We start from the raw sequence: 16,511 nt of genomic DNA, 5'->3' as shown, positions 1-16,511 counted from the left end.
CTAATGGATGGTATTACTGCATGCTGATCCAGATATACAAGCCGCAACAACATACTATTGGGTGAAGCTTTGTGCATGGGACATGTATTTGATCATTGTTGACACTTCTTGCGGAATATGCAACCAATCAATTCTTAGTAGATACATGGTCTAACTGCACACAATGCAAGTTCTCATAGTGAGCTCGAATGGCGTCACATCTGCCTGGAGATGCTGATTAGCCAGTCTGTGGAAATACAATCTATTAATCTTCGAATGACATATGATCAAACATGTGTTATCTGAAATTGTAGTTTAATACACGGCTTTTGACGATAATGAATGTGTAAATGTGCTGTGCATCAACAAAAACGGCGGACTGATGGCGTGATATGCACCGGATTGAATTAGGGCTGTTTTATCTCCATTGATCAACAGACCCCGAACTCTCCACGTTGAACTGATTACGTATTGTTGAAGATTTTCGGATGAGACCATAAAACGTGTCAAGTAGTATTCCGGAAATTATTTACCCTCAAAAATCTGTTCGATAAGCTTCCTCTGCACCTTCTTCGCTTCATGCCATGTCTCTGTATATCCCGGAATGAGAGGTAATCCAACCTTTTCTCGAAAGAAATTGATCCAGTCAAGCAGTTCCTGCACATATCCTTCTTCTTCGCCCTTGAGAGAGTGGAAATTCCGGCCGACCCCTTTCTGCTCTACCTTGGCTCGGTATTCTTCTCTCATGTTAGACCCGGACGGCAAACGGGCAATTCCAGCAAAGACTTCTGTAAGAGCAATCGCCTGAAATTCAAAGAGAGTGTAAGTGGCAGTGTAGAAAGGCACTCCGACGAAAGCCAGTGTTGGATCGGGTATATAGAAAATATCTTTGTGCAAATTGTGGACTTGGGTTCCATCCGTGACGAGGACAGTATCACTGGCTGCCGTGGGATCGGTATCGTCTTCATGGAATCTGTTTAGAAATGGTAAAGTGAAATGATAGCCGGTACAAATTATAATATAGTCGATATCCTCAATCGTTGCATCTTTGTCATCTGACTTGAGATGCACCCTTATCGGGAGACGACTTTTTACCGTTAGAAGCTCTTCGGCGCCTGCATCACCTGTTATCTCAAAGGACGCAATTTCGGCAACCCTGGTGCCATTGTCAGGTAACATTTTTTCCGTCAAGTCATATAGACCATTTCTCGTGCTCTGGTAGATGGTTCTGGCCACTGGACCCAGTTCGCGAGCGATGTCGGTAGATGATACTCCTCCTCCGATAAGTAGCACGTTCTGTGATAATTAGATGGATGCCATTTGAGAGAACTAGAGATGTAAATCTCACCTTGCCAGTATAGCTATCAGGTCTTCGATAGCCCTTTGAATGAAAGACTCTCGATGGCCATAGCCGTTTGATATCAGTGAGTCCAACTATATCCGGTATGCGTGGAGCATGATAATGTCCAGATGCGACCACAACTGCATCAAAAAGCTGGTTTGATCAGCTGCGCTTAATCGACAAAATTTGAATGTGTAACCTACCTCCTCTTTTTTCAGTTCTTTCACCTTTCCCGCTCCGTCGTCTTCAAGTTCGGACCAGGAGACTTGCCATTTTGACTGTTCATTAACCTTTTCAAGATGGGTTACTTTGGCACCAAACACTGTTGCATCATGTACTCCAGATTTTCGAGAAGTGTCAATGATATAATCGTTCATGACTTTGTGGGAAACGAAATCCGGTGTTTTATCCGGCCATGCGTTCAACGTAACTCGCATAAGCGGCGTCGAGACATTATTTTGTAAGCCAACGTAACATGGTCTATCTTTGTATTAGCCGTCCATCACTGAAAACAACAATATACACAATACAAGGATTAACATACCCAGGTGGCGCATGTTCCAGAACCAGGCGATCAGATTCTTGAATTTCTTCATAATGCCCCGTTCGTTCTCCTTCAGAAGGCTTAGTTGCTGGATATCTCGATTCGACAGGTCGTCTATCATCGTATAGCCTTGTACAATTTTATAGTCAGCTACTAGATCTGCCTCAAAAGACAGATTCTACTATGACATACCATACACCACCCACTTCCTGATTCCTTTCAAAGACAGTGACTTCTAAGCCCGCATTCAACAAATGCGCTGCAGTCACAACACCACTTATTCCGGCACCGATAACGGCGACTCTATCAATTGTATTCGAGGGGCCAGTCATCGTGTCTGTGTCATTCGTCTTTGTGTAGCTGAATATACTCGGTAGAGGAAATTAGGGTTAACACTGGTTTCACGGTTTAGGAACCACATGGCTTTGTCTATATACTTTGGCACTGAGGACTTCTAAAAACAATCTGTATGAGCATTATTCTCCACAAAATTAACAATTGAACTCTGAACCCCGATACCGTTAATGTCATTTACATTCGAGCCGGTTACCCGATGAGGAGGACATCATGTCATCCAACTTCGGCACCAGTTGACAGCCGACTACCGTCAACACCTACTTGGGAACAATTGACAAAAGTAACATAAATATCCCTACAACCTTGGAAGATAAGAAGTATCGGCAAGGGCGCTATATTATAAAGATACCCATTGATGATTCCTTTTTAGGTGAAATCATGTCATACGACTAGGGCGCATAGCATCCAACGCAGGGATTGAGGGGAAGGACGCGATTGTGCAATTGCGGCGGTTGATGAGATGATTGCCCTAACATTTCCCCTCTTTGAGTTCGATCAGCAGCCAATCATCATATCTATCACCAGCTGGAGATAAAGAAGTATTATAAATCAACAAACAGGTGAAAGAGATGATATTGAAATCGTTTGATGATGGAATTAGGAACGTATATGGTGTCCAGGCTGACATGTGGAAGTTCCAGGTTGTACATAAAGCCGCTGGTTCTGTATCTAAACTGCGATATACATACAGTGGGAGTTCCACATACAATTTACTTTGACATTTTGAAGTGTTGAATATATTTACCTTGCTACATCTTCCTTCAGTTTACCAAGCTTGCAGTAATATCATCGCAAAATGGCTCCGGCTCCCATTTCTCCGTCGATTACTGACTTTGTCGTCCAAACAAAGCAGGATAATCATGGACTTGAAATCCCCCCCGCAACGATTGAACGTCTAACCAAGGCCGGCATTGATCTATCGCATGGATATCCATATAACCCCGCCAAACCCCTCTATCTCGACGACGTATACAAAATCCGTAGCGAGCCGTGGGAACATGTGGACGCTGGTAGTCGCGCTGACCCCGATAAGAAGGCGTTGTTAGGCGCTGCCAAAGAAGTCATCCATTTGACACGCCATATTGGAACTGAAATTGTCGGATTGCAGCTCAAAGATTTGACGAATCAGCAGCGAGATGAGTTGGCTCTACTTATCGCTGAACGCAGCGTTGTGTTTTTTAGAGACCAGGATCTGTCTCCGCAGCAGCAGAAAGCGTTGGGTGAATACTATGGTGAAGTTGAAGTCCACGTGAGTTATTCGACTTCTTGCCCAGATTTTCGAGTAAAAAGTATTTATAATATCGCAGCCACAAGTAGGACAAGTGCCGGGTGTCCCTGGAGTGACAGTCCTCTGGCCGGCCCTTCAAGCCGTCGAGCGCGAACCAAACTTCCGCAAAACGGGAGGTGCATCGTCGTGGCACAGCGATCTGGTCCACGAAAGCCAGCCTGCTGGTATCACGCACCTCCACAACGACACCATCCCCAGCGTCGGTGGTGACACACTCTGGGCAAGCGGGTATTCTGCATACGAGAAGCTATCTCCCTCGTTCCGAAAGTTCATCGACGGCAAAACAGCCATTTATCGCTCTGCCCACACTTATCTAGATCGCGAAAACCCGCACGCCGGACCTCAGTTCGTCGAGCGAGAACACCCGTTGGTACGTACGCACCCAGCTACCGGCTGGAAGGCTCTGTGGGTGAACCGGAGTATGACGGTCAGAATCGTGGGTCTTGACAAGGCCGAAAGCGACTTGATTCTTGGTTATCTGTATGATGTGTATGAGCGTAACCCAGACATCCAGGTGCGATTCAAATGGAGCCCGAGAACGAGTGCATTGTGGGATAACCGGTATGTTACTTGACTCGTCGTGTGTGCTTCGTATCCCTAGACAACGACTGATCAATACTCATAGTATCACGATCCACAACGCAAGCTGGGATTATGAAGGCCTCGAACCGAGGCATGGCACCAGGGTGACAGCATTGGCAGAAAAGCCTTATTATGACCCCAAATCGCCGACCAGACGACAGGCCTTGGGATTGCTGGGGCCTTCGGAGATTAAAGAGCTGGAACAGTATGCTTAAGAGGCGTAGACTTTTGCCTGAGATTAGTCACGCATGCAGATCAATCCGCAATATATAGTCCAGCAATACATAAACATTCGAGAGAAGCATTGAAAAATTTGATGCTGTGTAGTTGTTCGTTGATAAGATATGGTTGGAGAAGAAAAGAATTCGGAGGCAGCGGGGTTGAAACATACTGCAGTGTAAAGCTATTATGTCATGTTTCACTTCATGGCACATGAAGTATAGCTAGTCGTTCTTTTGAAGAATGCAAGGATTTGTTTTTGTTCGCAACTGGTGCTCATATACCTCTTGCTGAATCAGACGACCATTGTTGATTCTTCTTTTGTTTCTATTCTATTGATGCTGTCTATCTCAACCAGTACGCATCCTTATCAACATCAGTCGTCCACTCGTGGTCCTCCACCGTATACAACCGCACGATCTTCCCATCCGGATCCTCGGCTGCCATCACCCATCCCTTCATCCCCTTGAGCACCTTCGAATGACTGATGCCCTTCTCATCAAGCCACGCACCCCATTCCTCCAGGTCCTTTCGGGAATCAACACTCCATGTCACCGGGTCCCAGCCTTTTTGGATCCTCGCCTGCTCTGGATTATGGCGAATCTCGAGCATAAGGCTTGCTGGGTTGTATGTCAGGAGTACAGCGAAGAGTTTACCGTCGGGCGTGTAATGATCTAATTCGGGGCAAGACTTGAATGGGAGAACCTGAGTGTAGAAGGCTTCGGTTTTGCGTATCTCGTTTGCTGGGAGTTTGAGGTGATGGATGCCGTTGAAACTGGTAGGTTTTGCGGGAGACATATTGAAAAGGTATGTTGAAAAATTTGTAATAGCCTTCAAATGATTTTTCTTCCCTGTAGCACTAATTGTCAAGATCCAAATTGAAGCTCATCCCTAGAAGAACCCCTTATATACATATTTTTACATGTAGGAATCAGAGTCGACTGGAAATGACTTTACTCGTTGGATATGCCAATGATACCAGACACCAGTTTGTAGATCCTGCACCATGGAGCTAAAGCTTATTGAGAGTAATCTGTGTTAGTGAGCCACTGAGGTAAAGGCTTCTCGGCCCTCGCTCTTCCCAGAGACCGAAATATGATGATAAACCCCGAAGGAGCGAACCTCTTCGTTACTGGAGTGCTAGTTGAAGAGAGACAGAACAAGTGCACATTAGCACGGTCCTTTGTTGTAGTAAGTTCTAGTTATCATACAAAAATTTGACCAGAAACGTCGACATGCAGGACTCGGGTTGAACAATTAATGGATCGATGAAATGTCTTTTTTCTCCATCGGACAGTGCGATCAAATAATGCCAACATGATCCTAAAGTTTCGGCTTCGCCTCAAATTTCCTTCCGGATTGGTTCAGACTAGCCAATTTCGCACCAATACGACGCATCTGAATCTCCTCTGAGCCCTCGGTAATACGATACCGCCTATGATGCCGATAGATATGCTCAAAAGGTTTGTGGCGACTGTACCCAATCGCGCCATGCACTTGGATAGCTCTATCAGCAGCTTCACAGCAAAGCGCATTTGCCCAATAGTTGCACATGGCTATCCGATCAGTGAGCACCTCCTCGATCCGCGATTTTTCAGTTCTATCCATCTGCCATGCAGTCTTGTAGATGAGTAGTCGAAGCATTTCGATTTGAGTCGCAAGTCGAACGAGTGGAAATTGGATGGCTTGATTGTAAATGAGAGGACGACCGAAGGGTTTTCTTGATTTGGCGTATTCGATGCTTTCCCGAACGCAGTAATTTGCTGCTCCAAGACTTGATGCAGCTTGTCGAATGCGGTTCTCGTGGACGAAGCATTGAGCTACAGAAAGTCCTTGGTTGAGCTGTCCAAGTATAGCTGTATTTGGAACCCAGACATCAGTGAATGAGGTCGTGGCATGGTCAGTGGGCATATTAAAGGTCCTTTAACCTAGTAAGTCAATGAAGCCTTTACACTTCGCACGTAAGGTAAGGACTGTACCATTGATACGATTCGATGTGAACTCCTTCTGAATTTGCAGGCACGATGAAAGCAGTGATCCCACTAGACGCACCTGCTTTCCCAGCAGTACGCGCAAAGACTATGCAATGTGTCGCTCTATGCTGCCCCGTCTGCCACATTTTCTGGCCATTTATGAGCCACCCAGCTTGACCAACTCGACCATGACGGACAGCCGCCGTCTCTAGATAAGTAGCGTCCGAGCCATGATGTGGTTCAGTAAGACCAAAAGTCATCAAAACATGGCCATTCAACTGTCCCCAGATGAACTGCCTCTTTTGATCCTCGTTCCCAAACTGTAGGAACATTTCGACGACAGGGAAATTGCCAACAACAGAAGCCTCGTTCTGAAGATCGTTGAAGAGACCCAGCCCTTTGGCAGCAAGATGCTCTCGAATAACTGCCATCCATAGGCTGCTACCTTCAGAGCCACCGTATTTTTTAGGTAGGGAGAAGCGATAAAACCCGGCCTTGTCAGCTCGTCGTCGGGCCTCGATTAGTAGCTCTTCCCATTCTTCAGTCGGAGTACCTCCTGCAGCCCAGTTCGTGCGGGCATCTTCCCTGCGGTGGTCGAAGAATCTTTGATTATCGTTTGATTCCTGCAATGGAGTGATTTCCTTGTCGATAAATTCGTCTAGGTCCTTCAAATAGGAGACCAAGTCTGGGGGAAGTTCGAAGTTCATTTCGTAAGATGATCTGGAGTGTTGTCAACACGGCTAGTTTGCTTGCTTGAAGAGAGTCCAGATGTCCGAGATGATAATACACAGTAAGATTATGTACCATGATAGACTAATTGCCCATATTGTCGATGGTCTGAGAGCTTTGTGATCTCCATGCCAGCCATACTCCCCCGCATTTCGGCAGCACCGAGCCGAGGAACGTGTTTCACACCATTGGCATTATCTATCGTTTAGGTTGTGATTTGGAACGTTGAATTTATGTATAACTGACTGGTGAGCATGAATGAGCCGCGGGTGGCTCATAGCGTTGGTCTTGGGTGAAGGATAAGAGGCAGCAGTGGAGGGCGATCGTACGGGCAGTTACGTACCAGGGCCCCGACGTAAAGAGCCGCTGCCGTACGGCGCACGGCATATTGCTACACAATTACAGCTCACGTACTTTGCAAGATGAATCTTTCGTGCACTTGAATGCATTAGACAACCGAGATTCTCTCCCGACGTCGCTATGTATAATTTTCTATCGAAGAGTTGTCGGTGAAATCACATGACACCGCAATGTCTCGAAGAAAATTTGAAAAAAAACCATCCCTTGTTGATAAACACCGAATTGCATAGGAGCAACGAAAAAATAAATAGTAGACATAGAAAACGTGAATCTGCCCATTTCTAGACTATCCATCACAGAAGCCCAGTCCAGGCTGCTCCGCCCGCTGATGGTCTAGACTTGCTAGACCTTTTTTCAGTCGTCATTTTCGTTCAATAGCACGCTCCGATCGTTTATGAGCCAGGGTTGGGGTTCATCTAGAGTACGCAACGTGTTAGCTGAGTTGCGAGAAACTTGAGACGAAAATTTCGTACCTTGCGCTTGCCGCCGGTCAATGTGACGTTGACGAATCGGCGGGTGTAGACCAAACGCTTCTTAGCACGGCCCTTGGGTTGCTTGGGCTATTTTGTATGTTAGTCGAACGAGTCGTGTAGACTTGGCTTGTTGTTTTGGAACAGTACCTTCTCTTGCTTGTCGACCTTGGGGGTGGCGGCCTTGACCTTACCGGCACGAGCCAAACTTCCCTATTTATTTGTCAGCCGCATGGTATGACAAGATTTTGATATGATATCCCAAGCGGCATCTCGCGAAATCTCGCGAAGGGCCTTAAGTCGTCTAAACCGAGCTGCAGAGTCATCGAGAGTCATGTAGATTTTGAAATCGGTGAGCGGCCGTAAGCGGGACGGAAACGGGATTGTAAAAGTGTCGTGCGATATCCCTCATTCCAAGTCTAGTGGTTCCTTCCATTATTCGTCAAATGTGAGGCGTTGCGAATCGATTTGGAGCAATTTCCTGTTATTGTCGATACCGAAACGCACAGTGCTGACAGTCGGTGGCATGTCGAGGACGAAAATGTGGACGGCGGCGGTTTGCAGTGACTCAGAATGTTGCAGATGGCCCAACGCGAGTATATCGGAGGTGTGCATGTCAAGGACACAAAAGACTGGATGCAACTTACGTGAACTTTACCCATGTTGAGATGCTGAGGATGAAATCGAGGACAGCGAGATGGAAAAGTCAACTCTTGGTGATGAAGAGGAAAATCGATCAATCGTTCGCTGGACGGAGAGTGGGCTTAGCGAGGGCGAGGGTTGAATTTCGGTTTGTGTGGGAAGAAGTCACGGGACTCTCGGAACAACGTGCTGCCGCCGCCGGAATATTGCCACTCCTTTACCATTCTGATCGCGACCTCCTCAGTGACTCACTTTTAATCATTTTGCTATTTAATGGGTAGCCGCAGCCTACACTTGACTCGGAAGTGCTTATGTATCCCCTTTCTGTTTAACTTGAATGCGTCGAGTCTCCAATGGCCGCTCACGTGTGCGTACTTCTTAAGCGAGAGAATTTAGAGCTATCTGGGTGGACAAGCCCACAAACTACGTAGTGACACAAAGCTTCAGCCCAGTCCATGGGCCATAGACTAGTGTGTACGTATACGGAGTGAATAAATATCACAAATAAAGCAAGTTAAGCAATGCCCTTGGATGATCAGTCGGGCCATCGAGCCACCTGCGTTCAGCCTTTCTCGAGCCATGTAAAAAGATGCTTATGGTTGGTGATCTATGTTCTATTTCTGTTGGCACTAATCAAATAAACTTCTCTTAACCCATCGCCAAACGCTCAATGCACGAAGAACAACAAATCTCTAACTTGCTGATCTTTCAGCCCTCGTTCGCTTCGAGCCCGAGTCGCCGCTCGTTCTCGTTCTCGTTTAACATCTCTGGAGCACGTCTTAGTCATGCAAATTGTGACCAATCAATGAACGCAGAGTCTGATTCTGACGGGGACACGGGAAGCTTCATCCTTTCCCAATCAGGGAAAGTGTGCGACTTGGGCTTCAGCGACCAATCAGGTGTACCACTACGGGTTATAGATGCTGAGATTATCAATTTAATTCAAGCAGAACAGCCCTGATAATGGAGTCTGAGGATAAAAATATGACCATATGGAGTCTCCTTCCATCATGAACCAGGCAGGGAATTCATCTATTTAAGGGCACTCTTTTCCAACCAGGAGATTCCTGATCAACGGAATTGCCTCTTCTCAACTATTCCAACAGAGTCATCACTTCACCATAGATCCCATCCATATCACCACTAATCGTGACCGCAAAGAAGTTCAGAAATAACACCATCATGCTTCCCACCAACACCGACAGAGCAATTGATCTTGCCGAGCTCGTCATTTATGGCATTCTTACTATTCCTACAATATACTGTATGGTCCGCCATGGAAAACAAGGCTTGTTGGGCTGGCTCTACATCTTCCTATATTGCACAATCCGCCTGGTCGCAGCTGGCCTCAAATACAAGAGTGATCAAGATCACAAGGTGTCCACGGGGGCTTTAATCGTTGACAATATCGGATTGTCGCCGTTGTTGCTTGGAGCTGCTGGTATTTTGCATGAAGCGTAAGCTTTCCATCGCATCCTTGGTTCATGAACTCTGGTACACTAAAATTTGAGTCACATCTAGTCGATACGCTCGTCATGCCATCAAAAATAGCAAGATTGAATGGCTTTGTGTGCTGCAATACCACATGCTCGTCTCAGCCGGCCTAGCACTCATCGCTGTTTCCGTCACAAATCTCGTCAAGCCCGGCTCCTCCAACTCAGGAACCGGACTTCTTAAAGGAGGGTTCGCTATTCTGTTCATCACCTGGGTGATTCTCGCAATTGCTACATTGTTCTCCATGAAGCGCCCTAGCTCTTATAGTCAATTGACAAATGACAAGTCATTCCGTGATGGAACTCTGGTACGAGTCTCATTGCACAGATATGTTTGCGACGTTGATACTAATTTTCTCTGTTGCAGCTGCTCAACGCTGTCGTCTTCTCTCTCCCCATGTCTCTCCTGAGAGCAATCTACGGAGCCATTAACCTATTCGGCTCAGGAAGTTCCATCGGAACATCGACTTTCTCATCCAGTGTCGCCGCCGATATCTGTATGAGCTTGATCCCACCGATGCTGGCTACTATAGTCTTTGTTGCAATCGGATTGATAACACCACGCTCCCAAGCTACAACCAGACATCAGCTATATAAGTGACGCTGAGCATTTTGGATTTTGTGCGAGGATTGTGTAATAATCGGAGTATTTTTCTTTCTTTGTATGGTTTTGCTTTTCGTACCTACATTAACGTTTTGGCAATCTTTATCTGTTTATTATATTCAAGATGGAATGAGGTGGCATATAGAGACTGTATGATATTTATTCGGATTTTAAGCCTGGGCGTTAAAACGCCCTCACGTGGGGTTTTATACCAGGATCGTTTTCGGCATTTGAAGAAGATTAATTTAGGAGGGGTTTTTTGTACCACCCCACATAGATCCTGACTAGATCAGATTAACGCCATTCTCAAAGTTTACTTGAGCGATCTTCGCGATCACAGCCGATTCATATAAAATACGTACAATGAATCTAGAACCAGCCGGAACCGATCCTTACTTCGATTTGGGGTCCTACCATCGACCCATCACAACAAAGTCAGCAAACGCCCAGACATGGTTTGACCGTGGCCTCATATGGACATTTGCCTTCAACCATGAGGAAGCAGTAAATTGTTTCAAAAATGCTATACGAGATGATCCAGGGTGTGCGATTGCGTATTGGGGTTTGGCCTATGCTATTGGCCCGAATTACAACAAGCCTTGGGATACTTTCGATGGTCAGGACCTTCATATATCGCTAAGAGAAGCCCAAAGAGCAGCAGGGCATGCAAAAGATGAAGCTGTCGATTCAACAACACCAGCTGAAAGGGCCCTCATTGAGGCTATTCAACACCGTTACCCATCGGATACGATCGAAGACGTTGGAAATGAAGCGAATGAACAGATATTTGCAAACTGGAATCTTAATTATGCGGAAGACATGGGTGTAGCATATCGAAATCACTCGGATGATCTGGATGTTGCGGCCTTGTATGCGGATGCACTCATGAATTTAACTCCCTGGAAATTATGGAACTTGAAGACCGGACAACCGAGCCCAGGCTCACGCACACTCGAGGCCAAAAAGGTATTAGACCAAGCCATCTCATCAAATAGAGGCTTACATCATCCCGGTATTCTACACTTGTACATCCATTTGATGGAAATGTCTACTACACCTGAGAAAGCTTTACGAGTGGCCGATCATCTTCGGGGCCTTGTACCTGACGCTGGACACTTAAACCACATGCCGTCACATCTAGACGTGCTATGTGGTGACTATCGTCAAGCAATTCAGTCAAATACTCGGGCTATACAAGCCGATGAAAAGTACTTCGCCACCGCCGGCTCGCTTCGATTTTACACCCTTTACCGCGCACATAACTATCATTTTCGCTTATACGCAGCCATGTTTGCCGGACAGGTTCAAGTTGCGCTAGATACAGTGGAAAATCTAGAACACAGTATCCCAGAAGAATTGCTACGAGTCGAATCACCTCCCATGGCGGACTGGCTAGAAGGGTTCATGGGCATGCGTGTCCATGCGCTTATCAGATTCGGTCGATGGGAAGACATACTTGCTCTGAAACTTCCTCATGATCAAATGTTGTACTCTGTCACGACCACAATGTTACACTATGCCAAGGGAGTCGCAAATGCTGCCTTGGGACGGATCGAGGGGGCAGAGAATGAACGCGAAGCGTTCAAAGAAGCATTATTACATGTGCAACCTTCCAGAACGATATTCAATAATTCTTGTCTTCACATATTGCAAGTCGCAGATGCAATGCTCAATGGCGAGATAGAGTACCGAAAGAACAACGTTGACCAAGCATTTATACATCTAAGTCAGGCCATCACACTAGATCAAGAACTTCCTTATGATGAACCGTGGGGATGGATGCAGCCGCCTCGACATGCATATGGTGCGTTGTTGTTAGAACAGGGACGATTTGAGGAGGCGCTGGATGTTTACTTGACAGATCTAGGTCTCAATGACGTCTTACCGCGAGCGATGCAACATCCGAACAATGTGTGGTCTCTGCATGGTTTGTCTGAGTGTCTCACTGCACTGAAAAGATTCGAAGAAGTAAAATTGCTCAAGAAGCAGCTTGATTTGGCAGTCGCGACGGCTGATGTACCTATCAAATCGTCGTGCTTTTGTCGACTTGATACAGAATGCTGCTGATTGCTCCGTACCTGGATACTGAGGTCTTTTGACTGCAAAAACCTAGTAGAATCGTGGATTGGCTCTGCAAGAAGGGACAAACTGCGTCAGCTTAGCATTGAGTACCAATAATTTCCAGCTTCTACTACACGAAATGAATGGAGTGAAATGTAGAGAATATGACCACATGTCAAGCAAGCATAGAGACTGTATCTATTATGAGTGAACAACCCGACTTCTACTTGTACTGTATTTATCCTTGTAGCACAAGGCTTAGGGCTTCATTGTACATGTGACTGCCGTCTTTGTTCAGCTCCTGTTGATCGATGCCTCACGCTAGCACCAACACGGAATTCTGTGATGGGATCGATTGGCTTCTGAGCCTGAATCAAATCTATTCATGGTTTGAAGGCTAGTGATTGATAGGCAGAAATAATTTGGAAGACGACATCTCTGAGTCGGCGTTCAACAACAGTCGGCTAGATGACATGACTTGAGAACTGCTCGCACGAGACTAACCTATCCTCAAAGTCGAATTCAAGGAAATTAACCAGAAGCCACATCAAAGGCATCTAAATCGCGACATTTCTATTTTACACACAGGTCACGCCAATCGAGCTAAAGTCAAGACAAGTCAACTAGCCCACTAAAAAAAAACACTATCGATTCTAAGCTCGTATAAATCGATTTACTAGGCAAAAACTGTCTTTGCTAGATTGATTATACACGATGGATCACTAGACGAAGTCTATCGATAGTTGGTGTTATAAAGAGCCGATACCACGTCACTATATATAGCACTCCATACTAATAAATGGCACTTCGGCTTTTCCGATCGAAGATTTGTTTGAGTATCTAGATTTTAAAACTGACCCTTAACAACGCCCTAATCTGAGACTATAAATCAGTTTATTCCCTTAATATTTTGCATAACTGTTTAATTCATCCCGGGATGCTTGATGACATTTTCGTGGACGTTGTATTCTTGGCTGTCAGCAACGTTTCGATTATGGTAGTGAGTTACATTAAACGAACCAATTACCTGACCACAACCGGTCCATGAATTAAAACTGAAATCAACTGAGTAGTCTACAATAGAGGGGCTATTTTCTTCTACACATGACCTTCTTGAACGGCTACGAAAATGACTCCCGATAGTCCTCTCCACTATGAAGGGGCATTTAGAACCGCATTGTTCACTAACATCCCACCACTTTTTGGTTACATTCGTGACGTCAAAACACTGGACTGTCATCAAGTGCATAAGAATGCCGTATAAGATTGGAGGCTTCTGGCATGGCGCAACACACCACGGCTTTTTCGGCCCCAGTAGCGTGTTTAGTATGTTTAGTACGTTGTTCAGTTACCTGATCCGCTCCTAAACCTTCAGCATGTGTATAGATACGTGCAATCTTCAATATGCACGTAGCTCTTAAGCCGTTTCGCATCGCCTGTCATTTGGCAATTCCATGATTTGGGATTGTCCAGGATCCTAAAACTGCCCCCCATCGGAATTTTGCTCTCACACACTATTTGTTCCTTCCACCCACGTGCTTTGCGCATCTATGCATCATCCACTGGCCGTCTTCAGGTTCCCCAAGAGCCCCTCATGAGCGAGTCAGTATGAGTCGTGGCTCACATAGTGATCAAGTCAGCCCACCACGTTCGTGTTGGTAGTATTTTCAGTGCCGACACATGATTGTTGACCAGTATCCTGAAACTCAAAAGGTAAAAATCGCCGTTGTTTCTGCGTCTAGTGGACTCGGTTCTCGTAGACTTATCTGGGGCTTTTCCTCAAGCCTTCTCTCTTGGCTTCTTTGTCCACGATAGATATGATATTTTAAAATGCCTTCCTCGTGTTTGAGGCAACTTTGGCAATAGTCGCAGATACTTATTGTGCTTAAACTCCAACAACCATACATAACAACAAGTAAATGTCTCGATGAGTTTCGCACAGGCTGTGGCCTCATGGCCACCACCGAACTATATTGATCCCGTTACTCGAGGTGATGGAATCGTGATCACCAGTGCTGTTTTCGGTTCTTTGGCAACAATCGCAATCGTATTGCGTGCATACTCTAGAATATGCATAACTCGCACTTTCGGCTCAGATGATGTTCTTGTACTTCTTGCCTGGGTATATATTCGTGAGTAGATATTTAATGCAATTTGAGCTGACTTCACACAGGTTTGGTCGATAGCGATGATGATATGCTTATCAATTGCGTCGAGGGAATATGGCTTCAACAAACACATCTGGGACATACCTTTCGACAAACTACGCACATCGAATGTATATAGCTTACTGTTCCAGGTCACATTCAGCTTAGCGTCATCATTCACAAAGCTTTCGCTGTTGTGGTTCTGTCGGCGTGTTATAGGTGATGGCAGGAAGATCAGCTGGGGCTTGCATGATTCTGCCATCGTAGTGTTGATGGGACTGATAGTGGTTTTTGAAGTCGCTTATCTCATCATGCTATTCTTGCAATGCCGGTAAGTATTTCGCGATTATTGTATATTTCCAAGAGCCTTGCACTAATTATATGATGATTGTAGTCCACTGAAAGCGCTCTTCGACCTTGTGCCGACCTATCACCACGTCTGCACCATAAATAGTCATCTTCTTACATATGCTGCCAGTATAGCAAACACGATCACCGACTTTCTTACAACCCTCATACCCGTTACCTTGATCGGGAAACTACACCTACCATATCGCCAACGTATTGTCATTATGGGTCTCTTTGCCCTTGGTGCTACTGTCAATATTGCCGGCGCCCTTCGTACATATTACCTGCACACCAGTATGCTCGTGAAAGACCTAGATCGATCCTGGGTCGGATGGCCAACATGTATCTCTGGCATTGTGGAGATTGGACTTGGAGTAGTAGGTGTTTTTCTCCCTGTCCATAAACCTTTCCGTACGTAGAATGCTAAGAATCATTGCAGATTGTCACATCTGTCCCAGCTCTGCGTCCATTGATTGGCCGCTTCTGGCCATACATTCTTGAATCTCGAAGAAAGTACCGATATCAAGGAGATGACGAATCACCAGGTATCTCATTCGGAAGCGAAGAGAAACCTCGGCCCTCGCGGAGTATTTTTGACCTCAAGACCTTTGACAAGTCATGGGGCAAAGACAGCCTCGTCATGAGTAAAATTTCAACAACTCAGATCGAAATGAACAGCACCCAATTAACTGAGCAGCCCAGAGATGCTATCAATGTTACGCAGCCCTGGCGGCAGGATTGGTTAAATATTACGCCTTGGCCAGAGTCGAGGGATTCAATCTCTCGCGTTGGTTCTGTGGATGAGCATGTAAATGATGACTATGAGAGATTCCGCTTTGACGTCCGATCAGAGGAGCAATCCATGACCAGATTTTATGAAGATGACATCGGAAATCGCCATCCGTAAGTTGACTATACGTTGAATATTTGCAGGGAGATTTTTCACTTTTGGCATTCGCTATTAATGCTCATGTGGTTTGGAAGATTTTTGCTTGATCATTATATATATCACAGTAGATTTTGGGTTATGATTCCTTATTCTTTGGCCCCACCCATCTCGGCCCCCGATGGTGTAGTTGGTAAGTTACTCTGACACGTGGACTTCGCTATGTTATCTAATAAAGAAATCAGGTTTATCACGCTCGATTGTAATAGAAATTGTTATCGAGAGGCCACCGGCTCGACTCCGGTTCGGGGGATAAATTYTTTTTTTTTTTTTTTTTGATCATGAAATATGTTTGCCTTTCAGATCTAATCTGACAGAACACGCCTTCATTCCGATTTTAAATATATTTTCAACAGACGACTTTGGTTTGATTTTTGTCATGCGGGCCTTCCTCGTGTCACCGAAGCGCGACTATTTAAGTACATAT

General features: G+C 45.6%; 5 protein-coding genes across 5 annotated transcripts; 2 read left to right on the top strand and 3 right to left on the bottom strand.

Moving 5' to 3' along the window:
• Positions 1 to 504: 504 nt before the first annotated feature.
• On the bottom strand, positions 505 to 2,197 carry BHQ10_002637 (uncharacterized protein; the record flags this gene model as incomplete). The annotated part of the gene is made up of 5 exons (XM_040874805.1): positions 505 to 1,275; positions 1,328 to 1,474; positions 1,525 to 1,801; positions 1,866 to 1,994; positions 2,058 to 2,197. The coding sequence occupies 5 exons, from the start codon at positions 2,195 to 2,197 to the stop codon at positions 505 to 507; spliced, it is 1,464 nt and encodes a 487-aa protein (XP_040731142.1).
• Positions 2,198 to 3,018: 821 nt separating this feature from the next.
• BHQ10_002636 (uncharacterized protein) lies at positions 3,019 to 4,307 on the top strand (the record flags this gene model as incomplete). The annotated part of the gene is made up of 3 exons (XM_040874804.1): positions 3,019 to 3,471; positions 3,530 to 4,071; positions 4,136 to 4,307. The coding sequence occupies 3 exons, from the start codon at positions 3,019 to 3,021 to the stop codon at positions 4,305 to 4,307; spliced, it is 1,167 nt and encodes a 388-aa protein (XP_040731141.1).
• Positions 4,308 to 4,656: 349 nt separating this feature from the next.
• BHQ10_002635 (uncharacterized protein) lies at positions 4,657 to 5,109 on the bottom strand (the record flags this gene model as incomplete). Its single annotated transcript, XM_040874803.1, has 1 exon — positions 4,657 to 5,109. The coding sequence occupies one exon, from the start codon at positions 5,107 to 5,109 to the stop codon at positions 4,657 to 4,659; it is 453 nt and encodes a 150-aa protein (XP_040731140.1).
• Positions 5,110 to 5,634: 525 nt separating this feature from the next.
• On the bottom strand, positions 5,635 to 6,991 carry BHQ10_002634 (uncharacterized protein; the record flags this gene model as incomplete). The annotated part of the gene is made up of 2 exons (XM_040874802.1): positions 5,635 to 6,232; positions 6,291 to 6,991. The coding sequence occupies 2 exons, from the start codon at positions 6,989 to 6,991 to the stop codon at positions 5,635 to 5,637; spliced, it is 1,299 nt and encodes a 432-aa protein (XP_040731139.1).
• Positions 6,992 to 9,667: 2,676 nt separating this feature from the next.
• BHQ10_002633 (uncharacterized protein) lies at positions 9,668 to 16,045 on the top strand (the record flags this gene model as incomplete). Its single annotated transcript, XM_040874801.1, has 7 exons — positions 9,668 to 9,942; positions 10,007 to 10,286; positions 10,346 to 10,475; positions 10,962 to 12,509; positions 15,010 to 15,121; positions 15,185 to 15,515; positions 15,578 to 16,045. 7 exons carry the CDS (start codon positions 9,668 to 9,670, stop codon positions 16,043 to 16,045), a joined length of 3,144 nt encoding a protein of 1,047 aa, XP_040731138.1.
• Positions 16,046 to 16,511: the final 466 nt, after the last annotated feature.

This window comes from Talaromyces amestolkiae, assembly GCF_001896365.1.
Source record: "Talaromyces amestolkiae strain CIB chromosome Unknown scaffold4.1, whole genome shotgun sequence".
Taxonomy (NCBI): Eukaryota; Fungi; Ascomycota; class Eurotiomycetes; order Eurotiales; family Trichocomaceae; genus Talaromyces; species Talaromyces amestolkiae.
The sequence above is the reverse complement of the archived record's forward strand: the minus strand, read 5'-3'. Positions and strand labels throughout refer to the sequence as shown.